The sequence below is a fragment of the Bombus affinis genome, chromosome 2 (genome assembly GCF_024516045.1).
Source record: "Bombus affinis isolate iyBomAffi1 chromosome 2, iyBomAffi1.2, whole genome shotgun sequence".
NCBI classification, from domain to species: domain Eukaryota; kingdom Metazoa; phylum Arthropoda; class Insecta; order Hymenoptera; family Apidae; genus Bombus; species Bombus affinis.
Window position 1 is genome coordinate 1,375,728 of NC_066345.1, and position 15,706 is coordinate 1,391,433.

Below are 15,706 nucleotides of genomic sequence, written 5' to 3' on the forward strand. Positions count from 1 at the left end.
AGAAGTAGTAGTAGAAGGGAGAAGAAATGTCAAGAGCAAAAAGAAATAAGAAAAGAGATCTTTCCTTTACAATTTGTCTGGGGATACGTTTGGCAAATTATTGTAATTGTTGGGATTTGTAGCACGTGAATGGTCATCTCTATTGAAATTTCTTTTTGATGAGATTTGGCAGCTTGATAGTTTGTAATACAATAGTATAATTTCTTAAATTGCAACATTTTTTGTGTGAGAAATTTTGTATCATATTTATGAGATTTTTCCGATTAAATTAAAATTAAACATGACAATTTGGAGTTATGCAGTGTTTCCTATGCTGGTAATTTAGCAGATTTCTGCTGTTTCGCGTAGTGAGAGAGTATTAGATTTTAGATATCGACTGTTGTTATAAATCCGTGCAGTGTACCGTGAAGTGGCGTCGATGCGGACAATCTGCGAAGTTGGTTGAGAGGCCGCCACAGATTTATGTGACATAGGCCATACGCAGCAACTAACGATGAGCGACAACGCGGTAACAGTGAGCGGCAGAGAGGGGACCAATTTTTGTCGATCTGTTCTCCACTATTATGTTTGTTATTTTAGTAGCTCTCTAAATAGCAAATAAGTAGTAATAATGAGTACGAAGAATTATTTTGATATCGAATGTTTAATAACTGAAGTGCAATGTAGGCCGATTTTATGGCAAGATAATCATAAAGATTATAAAAATAAGTCTATCACAGACATGATATGGGAAGAAGTAGGAAAGCAGTGTAATTGTACAGGTAAAATGTTTATTCTATTCTTATATTGTTACATAATTAAATTAGCAACATAATTATTAATAGATACACTTTTAGATTAACAATTTCGATGATTTTTAAATATATTGTGAAAATCGACATTTTGAATAACTTTTTCCTTGTACGAAAATGTCGCACTCATTTAGTTTTCTAGATATTCATAGAAAACTGCCAGTACTAGCGAATTGAATTCTGTCCATATGTGTGAATCTGTGATGCATTCACAAATATAACCAAACGTTCACCGTTCCGGTTGCCGCTTGGCGATCTGTTTACATCGACTAGCCATTGATCTGTTTATCTTTATATCATACTTTACGAACCTAAATAAATGATTTCTACGAAAATCTCGTTTACGACTGCATATGCGAGTCTTCTGACTTGCTATTCAATGCAAAGTGAATAATACAGAATATACATTTTTAGTTGTTTTATACATTTGTTACTGTTACTACTACTAAGACCGACTTCAGACAAGCCGTTTGCGGCAAATCGCCGCAGCGCGAGACAGGTTGGAACAACAAGAAAATACTTGTGTATATATTCTTCTTTCGTGAGACAGAAGAACTTTATTTCTCTGTTCTTTCAACTACACCGCAACGGTGTCGTACGATAAAATGTTACTCGTCTACACCGAGCCATATGAAATAAGCAATACAACGAATGAGCGGCAGTGCGTCGCCACGTTAAGCCGTGTATGACTTATTTCATATAATGAATTATTTCAGTGCGATCATACATAAGTCTGTCTATGAGTTTGATTTATTTTCTGCTGTCTTGTCGTCGCTCCTTTGACCGTTTCTGCCACTCGCCACTTTCTTTACGATCGAGGTCAAGGGTTCTAACAGTAATCGAGTCTAAGTGCAGATGGCGTTTACTGGACTCGTTTTCTAGGTAATAGATGATTGATGGTGATGTGCAAAAGGCGTGAGCTTTTTTGAGCAGCTTTGGAAAAAGGCACGTACAAAGATATCAACTGTACTGACATAAATTATAATATTTATAGTTTTTCTTTCATTCGTATACATATATCAAATTGGGTATATAAAGAGAATAGGGATATCTTCTAAATTAAATGTTCTACCGAAGACAAATAATTGTGAAACTCACATAAGAATTCCTATAAGATATCTTAATTAATACATATAGAATAAAGAAATATGAAGTGGAGAAGACGAAGGAAAAAAGATTGAAAATTATATCTTATACTACAGCGTTCCGATAGCTACTAGCACCTATCGATTCCATTCAAATAGATGTGCGCATAGTTTTTTTATTTTAAGTTGCTAGTCTGTATTTATTACTGCATCTGTCATTATCCGGTACAGGATTATCATCACCATTTCCATCATTTAACTTCGTTGTCACTCGAATGTAGTCTAAATCACTATCTCTGTCTCTCTCGGATAAAATTGTGTAATATACAAACACATTTGATAAAAATGATTGCTTTATGTAATGAAGTTTCTATATCTTTAACCAAAAGACGCGATTTACTATAGAGAATACCGAATGCACGTTCAATTCATTTTCATGCTGTCGAGAGTGGTTTATTAAAGTTTTCTCTTTGCGAAGTCAATGCTCTTCGTGGATATGGTCGCAGGAGGTATTATTTTTTACGGAATACGCTCAATTTCCGGTTAAAATTTAGAAGAACGATGTTAGAAAGCTTGAAGGGATGAAGCGTTAAGTTTTTCTTATTCCGAAATACGGAAGAGAGTTGAGACGTGATAAAAATGCTTCCATCTTTGCTTATTCCTGCTACCAACTTCGATCGTTATAAATTTTTTGTTGACACCTTGCGGTATAATAGAATGATAGCGCAAATAATTGAAATAATAAGAACCGGAGTTTGGCGGACATCTGATTTACGACGTTTTCCATCGATGTACTCGATACAGTTGGGAAATTTTCACCGATTCTAAAAGTTATTAATACCATTTCTTAAATGTACATCACAAGCACACATAAAGACATTTTCCATAAATACTACTACTAGTATGGCATTGGCGAAGCACAAGATCGCAGTTTTTTGATGTTTTGAAAATAGTCAATATGTTTTCAAAATAATTTCCAACATAGTCACTTTTAGGTAATATCTAACACGGAAGATTTCAAAGTCACCGCAAGGTCAAATACATAAATTTGTCTCATATGACACTGCATGTTTTCAATACGATCGTGCATACAGTTGATTGATTTATGCGGCATAACGAAATTGGCAAACGATAATAAATATGTAATACGATGTTTGAAAAGTAAATGCAAATTTTTGTGCTTTCAGGAGTTGTTGCAAAACTGAAATGGAAGAATTTAAAAGACAGCTATAGGAAAAACATACAGAAGCTTCCTCCTTTGAAATCTGACTCGAAAGCAACGACCCCATGTAAGATCAAATGGCCATATTTCGAAATGATGGGATTCATCAAGGATTATGTAGCTCATACTCGCGGTGCGAGTAATCTGCCAGATAATTCGTTCATTAGCGATGATAATATCGAGGAACAACCTGATGAAGTTTCCAATGATAACGTCAAGGATACGAGTGATTTTGCAAGTACTTCGAATTGTACGCAGGAATACTCCACTTCCACACCCATCCAATTTTCGGATCCAGGATTTCACTCAAATTCAAAATGTTCACAAAAATCTAAATACAAATACAAAAAGCAGCGGAGGGACGTAGATATCGAATTTTTAAAGCTAGAGGAACAGCGGCTAGAGTTATTGAAAAAAGACATAAACAACAAAAGCGAAGAAAACTCAGATCTTCAGTTTTTTAAAAGTTTACTTCCTTTTATGGAATCGTTATCTCCAATCGAAAAATTGGAAGTAAGAGGCGAGATACAGAATGTTATTATTAATAAACTACGATCTAGGCAACCAGTCTAGATGGTATACTGGTAATATCCGAAAATTCAAACGCCATACATATCCATTCAGGAAAATCAACAGCAAACTCGAATATATTTTTTTACGTAAATTCAAACTTTAGTGTAAGAATTAATGCAAGGATTATTATTTACGTACATACAGTATCATTATGATACATCATATCATTACATACATTATCTATACATACAGTACATGTATGTATAGATAAATCGATTTTGTAAATTCATGCTGCTTTTTTAATCTTATCAAATTTCTTTTGTCCGTCGCTGTATGTACGTATACAATTTTGAGCGAATGTAACAGTAATAATATATTAATAGGATTTAAGTAATAATGAAACGTTTCGCGTACGGCTTCCGTATAATACATTAAGCGTAAATAATTTCGCGTAAATAATTTTCCAAAAATATATAGTAACACAACGCTTTATTATCGTTTCTAAACTGATTTTATGAGATGATACAGTGAATTGCAATTTTACGACTCTCTTGTTTACCCGTTGCAATCGTTTCCGGACGGTTCTAATTTTTTACGAAAGTGTTTTTTTCAGACCATGTGTCCAACTTATAATTATTTACGTACGTCTTAGCCATGACACATCATTTTTCGTTGCAATTACAAGAGATTCGTATCATATTGTTGATAAATTATCGAGCGTTTGGTTAAATATTTATAACGTTGATAATTACAACTGTTTCGTATAAAAGACTAATTTTATTCTACATTAGACATATCCGTATTTAAATTTAATTATATATGTACATACATGCGTTATACACACATGTATTATAAGTAAATCAGCTGATGTATAACTAATATGTAAATAATGACTCTATGCAATTGTAACTGGACGACTTAAAGCATGTCTTACTACTAACTTATTGTCATGGATGTCACGATGTCAGGATTTAGTTGAAACATCTCTTTAACGTGTATTCATTTTATGAGTCTTGCCCGTGCTTCTTTGTTCAAATTTGAAAATTGCCGTTCTATATTTTACTAAGTATATATAGCAATCAATGGAAATAGTTAATTAAGTTTAAGTCTAACTAACTCCCGTAATTGTAATTGTCTATGAAACAAAATGTAAAGTTATATTAGAAACTCATACAAAATTACCATTATTGCTACAATATAAATATCGATTGTGAAAATTGTTAAGGGAAAGCGTAATTTTAGAAAATATGATTAGGGGCATTAGGTTTGTGACATCATCGAGATAATTACCAGAAATTGATGAGAATTGTTGAATCATATGTATGATACGTTACATTCTATTTCTTATATAATACGTGCAACATGTATTTATGTTAACTATTACTTTAGAAGTTCTATATAACATGAAACACAGCTTCCTTTTTAATACAAGTTCGTACACCTAGGTAGAGTAAAGTAAGGCGTTCAACGATACGAACGTAGAAATTGTTTTATATCATTATTTGTCATAAAGTGTGATTCTTCCTTGAAAGTAACGTACAAGGTTGGAAAGAATTTATTGGGAATTTTTTTGAGTATTCTTTTTATTATGTATTGTTATTTATAAGATAGTAATTACTATTTATAACTTTGTATGAAAGATTGTTTAATTAAAAATTATAAAATAATTTTGTGTTTGCTACATTTCTTTAGGCTTGATATATTCATGTTCTATTAGAATGAAAAATAGAAAAATAAAAGTTCTTGTAGTGTTATCGCGTATGAATTATGATAAATTAACGAGCTCTAATTATAACAAAAATTTGAAGAATGTATCTGTCTGTTTATTTAAACGATTTAATGTCGTCTAAATATGAGAATAAATAATTTTTAAAGGAGAACATAAACAATGTAAAATCATGCACTTAGGAAATGTCCAAATGTTCTATTTCGTAGCTGTACAGATAGAATCATTGTTTAATTAGAATTAAGTCGCGTTATAATATTATATATATAATAAATATATTTCAACATATTGAAGCAATCGAAAGAATTTGTTGAATCTTCTAAACACGATAGAATATAAATAATACACTGACGAAAGAAATTCGGATTTTGTTGAACTTAATGTTTGCATTTGCGTTACAGACAATCAAGCACAATGTTATTAGCTACGTGGTTAATATCAGATATTTTGGCTATTTCAAGCGTTGTAATTGCCGGATGGTACATCTATTACAAACTACATATCTTTAAATTTTGGCAGAAAAGAGGAGTATTTTATGTCGAACCTACCTTCCCTACTGGTAATATAATGCCAATTGTAATTGGCAAACGATCACAAGGTAAGATCACTATGAATAAATATAAAACTAATGTCAATCATTTTACTCTAAATTTCGACTCAGCAAATCGAGAAAAATGCTGGTATTAAACTTTAAATTAAAATGTCATTTTATTTAAAAGTTGTTATTAGTTGCATACAGTTGTTTACTGGAATTTTATTAATATCAAATCGTATTGGAATAAAAATCGTTAAAGAAGCAATCACTGCGAAAATTGTATCGTATTAGTATCGTAATCGATTAATTTTACAATTAATTCTTTCGATTTCGTACAATTAAATTGTACAAAAGCTGCATATTAGTTGACTTGGATCGGTCAATAATCGAAGGAAGATCATATACATATCACAGACATATTTCATGCGGTATCCTATAAAAATGTCAACTACTGTTAAATGAAACAGTAAAAAAGGCAATGTATGCTATAAACGAAATGTTATGAAAGTGTTTTTACATTACGTGCTTGAATAATACTAAACCATTATCGATATGTTAGATACAATATCTATTGCTATACTCGGCAATTCAGGCTATATGCTTGTCAAAGCATATGGTGGTCGAAAAGTTAACACGACTCCAATGCCTGCACCTTCTAAAAATTATCGGCTTTTGAGAAATGCACCGTGGCGGCATCTCATCTTCATCTTTCACATAGACATAATAAGATTGTTGATAAAGAAAAGTCGTTGTTGACCCAGCAGAGTATCAAGAGCATATTTAACGATTCTGGATAGCCAATGTCTGTAAACTTTAATATAATCGAGCCCAGTTTGGTAACAATCGACTAGAACACGATATTTTCAGTGATTGTTTCCCAGTTTGTATAGTTAATACGATTTGTTGGTCTCATTTTGAAGGAGATGTGAAAAGACGTTAAACACACGCGCATTATTCATAATTTACAAGTAGCTACGTGTATGTGTCTATCATTAAGGTTTTATTTCGTAGCCGAGTTTTTCGGAGATATTTATCATCGATATAAACAACATCCTCTTGTTGGTATATATATGCTTCACAAACCATTTTTGATTATAAACGATCTTGATTTAACTCGAGACGTACTGGCAAAACAGTTTACGAATTTCCACGATCGTGGATTTTTTTGTAACGAAAAAACGGACCCGCTGTCCGGACATCTATTTCAATTACCTGGAAAAAAGTGGAGGAATTTGAGAGTAAAATTGACACCAACTTTTACTGCGGGGAAACTTAAACAGATGTTTCCGATTATGAAAGACATTGGAAATACCTTAGCAACATATTTGGAAGAAAAGGCACAGACAAGATCGACGATCGACGTAAAAGACGTATTTTCAAGGTATGTGTTTCTCGCGTATCATATATCGATCGATGGTTTGACGACAAATAGACTTGATAATAGAGCACTTGTATTCCTGAACATAAACGCATCCTTGGAAATCAACACTTGCTTTTTTAGATATGCCGTCGACATTATCATGTCAGCAGCATTTGGAATAACGTGCGATAGCTTGGAGAATCCGGACAACGAATTTCGCTATTGGGGAAAGAAGATATTTGATCCGAAGCCTCTTTGGAATGCTCTTATCGTATGGGCCCCGCAGGTGTTTGATTTCTTTTCCATACCATATACCGACAAAGATGTTACGAACTTTTTTATAAATGTGTTTAAAGAAACTGTGGAATATAGAGAATCGAATAACATCGAACGAAAAGATTTTTTGAATCTATTGATGCAGTTAATGAGAAATGGATATGTGGAAGCAGACGATAACTCGGAAGCGGCAACTCTTGCAAGTAATTATCCTTCCGTTTAAATAACTTTTCGTATTGATAAATATTTCGATATTAAGGACAACGATAATACAAAATTATTATTTTGTCGTGGTACAAATAGAAAATAAATTGACAATGACGGAGGCTGCTGCGCAAGCTTTCGTCTTCTACTTGGCTGGTTTTGAAACATCTTCGACCACAGTAACATTCTGCCTGTACGAATTAGCGATGCATCAAGATATACAGAATAAAGTACGCGAAGAAATTCAAACACACCTGGAGAAGCATGGTGGTGATCTGACATACGATGCTGTGAACGAAATGACTTATCTCCATAAAGTGATCTCTGGTATGTATGTGGCTGCACTATAACGATTAGCAACAATCGTGCAACATTAAATTTAAAACATTAAAACGTCTCTTGGACTATGAACTTTTATGCGAATCTTTGTTATTGAGAATATAATAAAAAACGTAGAATCTCGATAGAAAATTGATTGAAAACCTTTATCTATCAACTAATTATAGAAAGCAGCATATTTTGAAAATTAATTAATTTTATATTTTTATCGATTCGTTTCAGAAACATTACGGAAATATCCTCCGGTTACTGTCCTAAACCGTATTTGCACAAACGAAACAACAATGGAGGGAACAAAATTTGTCATACCTAAAGGAATTGCTGTGACAATACCCGTTTTTGGTATTCATCGAGATGCCAACATATACCCAAACCCGGATAAATTTGATCCAGAACGATTCAGCGAAGAAAATATAAAAACTAGACATCCTTATGCGTATTTACCATTTGGCGAAGGACCAAGAATATGTATTGGTAAATATATTTTTCAAAGTATTTTCTTACGTAAATATATCTACTCAATTTATGATAAGGATAGAAAGTTCTCTCTCGTCAAATTAAAACGTAACTTGACAATGATATTTTTAATCAGTAATAAATTAAAAAATTTTGATCATAATGAATCACTTTGTTTTTGGCGAATCATGGTATTAAACACGTTGTTTCTACATTTTAGGATTAAGATTTGGCCTTATACAAACAAAGGTCGCTGTAATAAATGCTTTGTTAAAAAATAAAATGACACTCGCACCAGAAACACCAACTACTTTGGATTATGAACCGGGATCTCTTATATTAATACCAAAGGGTGGTGTACATTTGACTATCGAGCCACTAAAGTGACTGCATCGTTAAGAATACCAACAATAATGACGTATTTGTGTTAAACGTTTACAAGTAATTTTTACACACTTTTTACGGATTATTTTTTATAGAAAAAATTCTGCAGTTGTCGAAAAATAAAATTATGCGAAATATAGGAAAAATGTTTATTTTTATGGTTTTTGAGATAAATTATAATAATGAATCAAAAAGAGACGCGAAAGAGGAAAAGTATGGAAAGTAAAAGTTTAGTTTACGTTAATTCTTTATTTCTTGTTTTATACATCTCTAGATTTGGAAATAAAGTAACGGAGATTGTTATTGCCCAATATTCTTAAATCTATGTCGTGTTTTATTTTGAAAAGTTTGTTAACATTTATATTTTCGTACTATTTCGGGGGGAGGGGCGGGGAAGCAGCTGAAAGGTAATCAATTAGTTAGAGATTTAACAGGACAAAGATGAAGAGGTCAGGCAGAAGATATTTGACATTTCAACAATATTTTATTTCACAGTCTGACACATGGAACATAATATTTCGTTATTCCTGAAAGAAGACGGTAACAAGTACTAGATTCGTCTAAAATGTCCAATCCGAAGGAATCTAGTATCGATAACCTTTAATATCGTAACTATCGGTAGGTAAAGCATTGGCTAGGCTAAGCAACTCTGAACGATGAAGACCGCCTGGAGATTGAAGTGCTGGACCAGCTTCGTGAAGCAGGCTGGACGCGCGAAGAGCGGCTTCCTGGAGCGCGGCAGCTTCGTGAAGTCCGGAGGAGAGACGGAGAGCTTCCGCTTGGTGAAGCGCGGCAGGTGAACGGAGAGCGTCAGCTTGGTGGAGCGCGCCAGGTGCGAGAAGGGCACCGGGTTCGTGAAGACCTGCGTCGAGAACGGCAGGTTCTCCGAGAGCACCGTGGCGAGGTGGAGGAAGTTTCGGGAGCGGAGAGGGATTGATCGGCTGGTGAGCCAAAAGCGCGGAACCAGCGGCAGCATCGGCAACGTGTGCAGCGGCGGCGGCAGCGTTATTCTGCGCGGCTGCGGCTGCGCTCGCAGCTTTCTCAGCGGCCGCTTGAGTAGTTTCGTAATCGAGGCGAGCAGCAGTGAGTTGCTCGTCCACCGACTCCGCTCTTGCCTTCGCCTGACCAAGCATGGTGGTTTGCGCCGCCAACTCGGCCGCTGATTCCGCGGCAGCTTGCGCTGCGCGGTCAGCCGTCGCCTGTGCCGCGTTTAAGGCCGCTGTAACCACTTGCAACTGCTGCATCGCTTGTTTAGCGGTGGTCCTTGCCGCGTTTGCGGCACGTTCCGCTTGTTGCAGTTGCAGGTTCTCCCCGTCTACCGCTACGTGGGCATCTCTCGATTGTTGCTCCAGCCCTTGGACCACGATCTGTTTGCCAGCGAGTGCCGCAGCCGCGGTAGCCGCTGACTGAGAAGCAGCTTGCGCTAATGTATTTTTCGCCACGAACGCGGCTTGTCCGGCCGCGGAATGTTGATTATTTAACTGCGTGTGAGCTTGTTCTGCCGCGCCTTTCGCGATATTAGCCAAAGGACCACCAACGCTGAACCCGGGATGAGGCAGTCCGCGACCATGAGCGTGTGGACCTGCAGCTACTAGGGGGCCAGATAGCGCAGATTCCTGAGCATATTCGTATTCGTAACCTTGAGCTTGTTGCTCACGAGTGTGCTTTCTTCCTGCACCACATTCTGCCAAACAAATACACGCGAATAACAGCAGGAGTGTCTTCATTCTTGGTTAGAAATTATCTCCTTTCTCGTAGGTTTAATCTGTAAGAAGAAAATTTTATTTCCTTTCATAAACATAATACATATTGCTATATATAATAAAATCAAAATGTATAATTTCGAAAATGACAAATCGACAGTGATAAAAGTTGTCGATCGTTAACGATTATGGTGAAAGCGATAAATATTATTCGACAATTTTGCATAATAAAAGATAAATATTTTACTCTATTATTTTCCTCGCTCATTCGTTACGTTGATATTACGTGCATTGATTTAGATATAAAAGTATGATTAATTGAATATAACGGTGGGAAATTCTCGCGACAATTCTCCGATCTCTGAATTTGACGACAATAGAATATTGCGTGTAGATCACGATAAAAAACACGTTGAGGCATCAACGATACTACAAAATACGAAGTACTAACAAAGTAACTATTCGATTAACAACACACTCCCTATAAAGCTTAAGTGCCCCTTCGTAGAATATTATTTACCCTCTTAAACTTTGACGCAGAAGTATTTTGTTTTAATCGTCTAAAAAAATGTAGCAAAGTGTTTCATCGATATTTAGAAAGATTTATGTTTTGTATTTACCCTGGCAATTTCGCACTTTTAATTAGTTTCTTTATGCGACATAGCCGAGGGATTTTGTAAAATTAAAAAGGCAATTTACATATCAGAGAACGCAACACGGTAAGAGATATATTTAATCGAAAAATAATTCTTACAATTTCATCGATATGCAGTTGAAATTATTCGCGGGAATAACAACAAATATAACTAATTTCCCCTAAAGAAATAATGCTACTATGCCAGTGAGTTTCGCTGGTTAAACTAGTGCATTTGTCTCGGGTTCAAAACTGTTACACTTGCGTATGTACCTTTTTTTGGACACTCCCACTGGAAACCTTTGTGCCTTTCACATTTTAGCGTGTATTAGTCATAGAAGATTGGTAGCACGGCTTTGCCGCGGTGATAGTGTATAATGCAGGGTAACTTTTTTGCTAGGTCAATAATATTTCCATGGGTCTTATAAATCCAGTTTCACACAAATATTCTGCATCGTAAATATCATACGTTTGATACTTTTATTAATAATTATTCTATTGCCATGCAATAAAACCAGTATCAGTAAAGAGTAAGAATATAACTATGTACCAAGAGTAATTAAGTTACAATAGGTAGATTATTACAATATATATAATAATAATATGCAATAATGATAATAATATAATTATTGTAAATTATTCGCTCTCAGTACAATCTGAAATTCAAACATCCCATCGAATAATTGACTTGCATAGTCATTGGTAAGAGTAGTAAGAGGAAATTATGGTTGAAATGCACCCGATGATGGAAGAGGAGCGTTTGTTAAGAAAATCAACCACGTTTAACGCGTTCTGCACTATGCCAGTCGCGTAACATCTATTGGATTCAAATGGAATAAAACTCAAAATACGAAGAATAATAGAAATAAAATATAGAGCATCCGAATATAAAGAGTACAGTAGAAGTAAATATCATCGATGGTACGTTATATCGTTTGCAGTTTTGAAATAGAAGTTCTATGCGACGATGGGAGGAAAATTATTTTCCTGGTAAAGTCAAACAATAAATATCTAAATTTCAAATAAAATAACAAATACCACGGTAACTTATGTTCCAAATACATCTTTACTTAAACAACATCATTTAGTATAAGATAATAAAACAAATAAATGGAATACATATTTTATTCGAATGATTGTTTGAATAAAAGTTTGTTCCGATATCGCCTAGTCTTTGATGTAGGGCGTTATTGAATAAATTTTTATTTAAATAATTATTTAACCAGAGGGACGTTCGTTATCTGAGAGCTCAAATAAAAAATAGAAATAAATTAAATTTGGACAAATTCGTTTCCACAGAAGCAGATATAACAACTCGGTTAGAGAGATTGTTATTAATTGCAATTTGTAATTTTTAATAGCGTTAATTACGTGTTAATTAATGTTAGCTACGACGAATACGCCAAAACAACTTGTTCCAGAAGCGCGTAATTTTAGAAGCAAGCACGAACTGCTGTCTGTTTATCGAAAAGTAATCATATTAGCTTCACGATCTTTTCATTGTGCAAACTGAAACGGATAAGGTAAACCAGAAACGATTTATTTACACATGTTCGTTAATTCGTTAATATTTTAATTTGCTATTTGTTATTTAATAGTTTCTATTTTATTTAAGCCGACCTATTTAAGCATACTAATCGTATCGGAGCAAAATTTCATTCGATAGCAGAATGTATTTAAAGAGTAACGTGGACAACTTATGTCCGCTACATTTTAATTACGATCAGCGTAGATTCAATCTCTACGATGTATCAATGAAATCCTTTTACGATATTTCGGATTAATGTTAATTATTCATGACGTACGTCCCATTTTTTTTTTTTTTTTTTTTTTTGGTGCAACTCTGTTGCAAGTCACGGCGGTTCAAAATTGAATATCTAGTTCCGTTACGCTCTAAAAAGCACTGCGTGTACGTGTGCATGCGCATAAGTGCATAATTAAATCAATGGGAAGCAGACCTTATCTGTATGCGATCGTAAGAACTTTGAATGACGTTCGTTCAAGCTGAAAAAATGCACTATGAGTACATTTAGACATTTGCAGCGAAAATACTCAAATTGTTCATTCTAGATGATTATAGATAGTAAGAAAGCTGTGATATTTATTAAACGCCCGCAACAATGTATCAAATGTAATAAAAAAGAGATAATGTTTGTGCGGGTGAAATTATTTTTAAACGAATTAGTAAAAAGATTTTAAACCATACGTTATCATCGTTGATAAATATGTATTCGACGAGTAAAATTACAAATTTTCAGTAGCGATGTGATAAAAGAGTATAATAAGTTACTGCAAGCAATGTCAGGACGAACATTTTCGAAAAGTTTCGTTAATAAATCGAAAGAGAAGATCACCGAACGTCAATGAACCTGATAGCTTTAGAAACAAAGGTCTTTAATATATAGGAAAATATTTATATAATGATAATTAAACAGTTGTGTTAATTAAATGGAAATATTTGTATTAGATTTCAAATAGAACCGAAGGTGTACTTAATGTAAGTTATTATACAACTCATCCGTGGCCGTGAGAATAATTCTACCAAGAATGTTTAAAAATTGCGAAAATGTGTCAAGGAATGAATACCGGTGGTGCGTGTTTGAAACACAACGCAACAATGATATCGATTAATTGATTCTGCTGCATTTGAAATGAAGCTTAATTATAACTTTCTACGCACAGTATCCCTCACTTTTATCTTCGTCACTTGTGCGATGTGTTTATGCAAATTCATGCTTTCGTCAAAATGATGAAAAAAAAAATTAAACCTAAATAGAAATTTGTTTTTGAACGCTTTTGTACCTTTAAGTTTCCCATAAGAGACTTCTGAGAATTGATATTCGCATGATTTACAAAATTTCTTGAGTAAATTTCTATAAAATATTAGTATTTTAATATTTTAATATTTACCTTTATTTTAAATTTATTCCAACTGTTTATATTTAAAAACAATTAAATGAAGTATTATTTTCATATAAATTGTGCATGCATATACATAGTGAGGTATATAAGATGTAATTTACATTGGACCTAAATCTCAGAAGATACGCGGCATGGTTCTGCATATGAATAAACGAAGGTACACTGTGTAAAACAAATTTTGCTTTTCCGAGGGATGGTAAAGTTGATTAACACGAGGACAAAGATTACAAATTATTCGCAGGATACGTATAAAAATATGTAGAATATTTCATCGATTACAGAAAATGAGGGCGAGTACAGAATATCTGTAAGTCGGATGCATTCTATGTACGAAATTAATTAATTACTAATTTTGAGTAACTTTTTGACTTTTTAATTTTTTGCCATTATTGCATCCACCGTAATATCATCTTGAATACAATTATATCGAATACAAATCTTGTCGAAGACGATTATTCAAAAATGTATGAAATTTGCAGGATAATAGCGTAGGATAATAATTACAAATTAATAATCGAAGGAAAGAGTATCGTAAGTGTTTGGAAAAGGAAGCTTTTTAACAAATTCAAATCCCACGCTATTTATGTTCGAGTGAAACGCTTCCTAAGGAACGAAATGTCGAAAAAGTGAAATTATTAGAAACTTTCTCTCGTTACCTGGACAACTACAAACGTAATTAAATAAATGATAAATTGTCAACAAACTTTTAGTACTCACAAAATTCAAGACTGGTCAAACGGTCAAACGTTTACAGAATCCTTGCTGTTGCAGCTCGAAGAAACAACTATAAACTGATACCACTTACTTGGTTATCGTAGCTCTTATAGGCCTGTACCAACAGCTAATGGTAATACGGTAGTTACGGAAGGGGTTCAGGATATCGAGAATAACGGTGCACAATGACTTTTCTTTAAAGAAATAACGTAACTCAAATTTGTAGTAAACCGCGTTTTCTTTTCATTTTGAAATCAGCTTCTTGCAAAATAAGTAATGTATCTATATATCGTATGGTACTCGTACGTTTTAAGTCGTTCTAATCTAAATTCCAAATACCAAATATATAACGTACAACAACTTGAAAAGGAAGAAAGAAATAGCGTCGTACATTGATAATTAAACTGTGGATATTTATGCGCTCGCTAGAGATTGACAAGCACAGAAATACACGGAATACAAAAATATAGTGTCTACGATGATGGCTGAAAAGGGTCGCTGATTAGGTTCCATGTCTCTAATTGTGATCATACAAATATTAATTTGCACGAATATCAGCAGTTTATTTATGAAATCGTTATAAAAAATTAGGTGGGCTAACCGTACTCGATATATAATTGTATTTTGTCCAAGTTTCTCCAATATCATCCACCAGTTTTCGTCGCTACATGTTACCTTGATTCGAAACAAACTCCTTTGGCATTTTTGTATTTTTTGAACAAAGCAAAGCTCAAAAAAAGTATGCGAGGGATGAAAAATTTCTTGAAATTACTAGTCGAAAACGATCCACTATACACAGATGTAAAAAGATGCTCGACTTTGATGACGAATATTTATTTCAA

The 15,706-nt window shown here is 34.0% G+C and overlaps 2 protein-coding genes across 2 annotated transcripts; one reads left to right on the forward strand and one right to left on the reverse strand.

The window, feature by feature from the left end:
- The first annotated feature begins 532 nt into the window (after window positions 1–532).
- LOC126928897 (cytochrome P450 6a2-like) lies at window positions 533–9,216 on the forward strand. The gene is made up of 8 exons (XM_050744752.1): window positions 533–761; window positions 3,064–5,154; window positions 5,739–5,935; window positions 6,884–7,253; window positions 7,374–7,711; window positions 7,812–8,039; window positions 8,274–8,525; window positions 8,728–9,216. The coding sequence occupies exons 3-8, from the start codon at window positions 5,752–5,754 to the stop codon at window positions 8,892–8,894; spliced, it is 1,539 nt and encodes a 512-aa protein (XP_050600709.1). The 5' UTR covers window positions 533–761; window positions 3,064–5,154; window positions 5,739–5,751; the 3' UTR covers window positions 8,895–9,216.
- Window positions 9,217–9,248: 32 nt separating this feature from the next.
- On the reverse strand, window positions 9,249–14,963 carry LOC126928898 (antifreeze protein Maxi-like). The gene is made up of 2 exons (XM_050744753.1): window positions 14,868–14,963; window positions 9,249–10,656 (listed from the first exon to the last, which is right to left on the reverse strand). Exon 2 carries the CDS (start codon window positions 10,616–10,618, stop codon window positions 9,476–9,478), a length of 1,143 nt encoding a protein of 380 aa, XP_050600710.1. The 5' UTR covers window positions 10,619–10,656; window positions 14,868–14,963; the 3' UTR covers window positions 9,249–9,475.
- Between the last annotated feature and the right edge of the window lie 743 nt (window positions 14,964–15,706).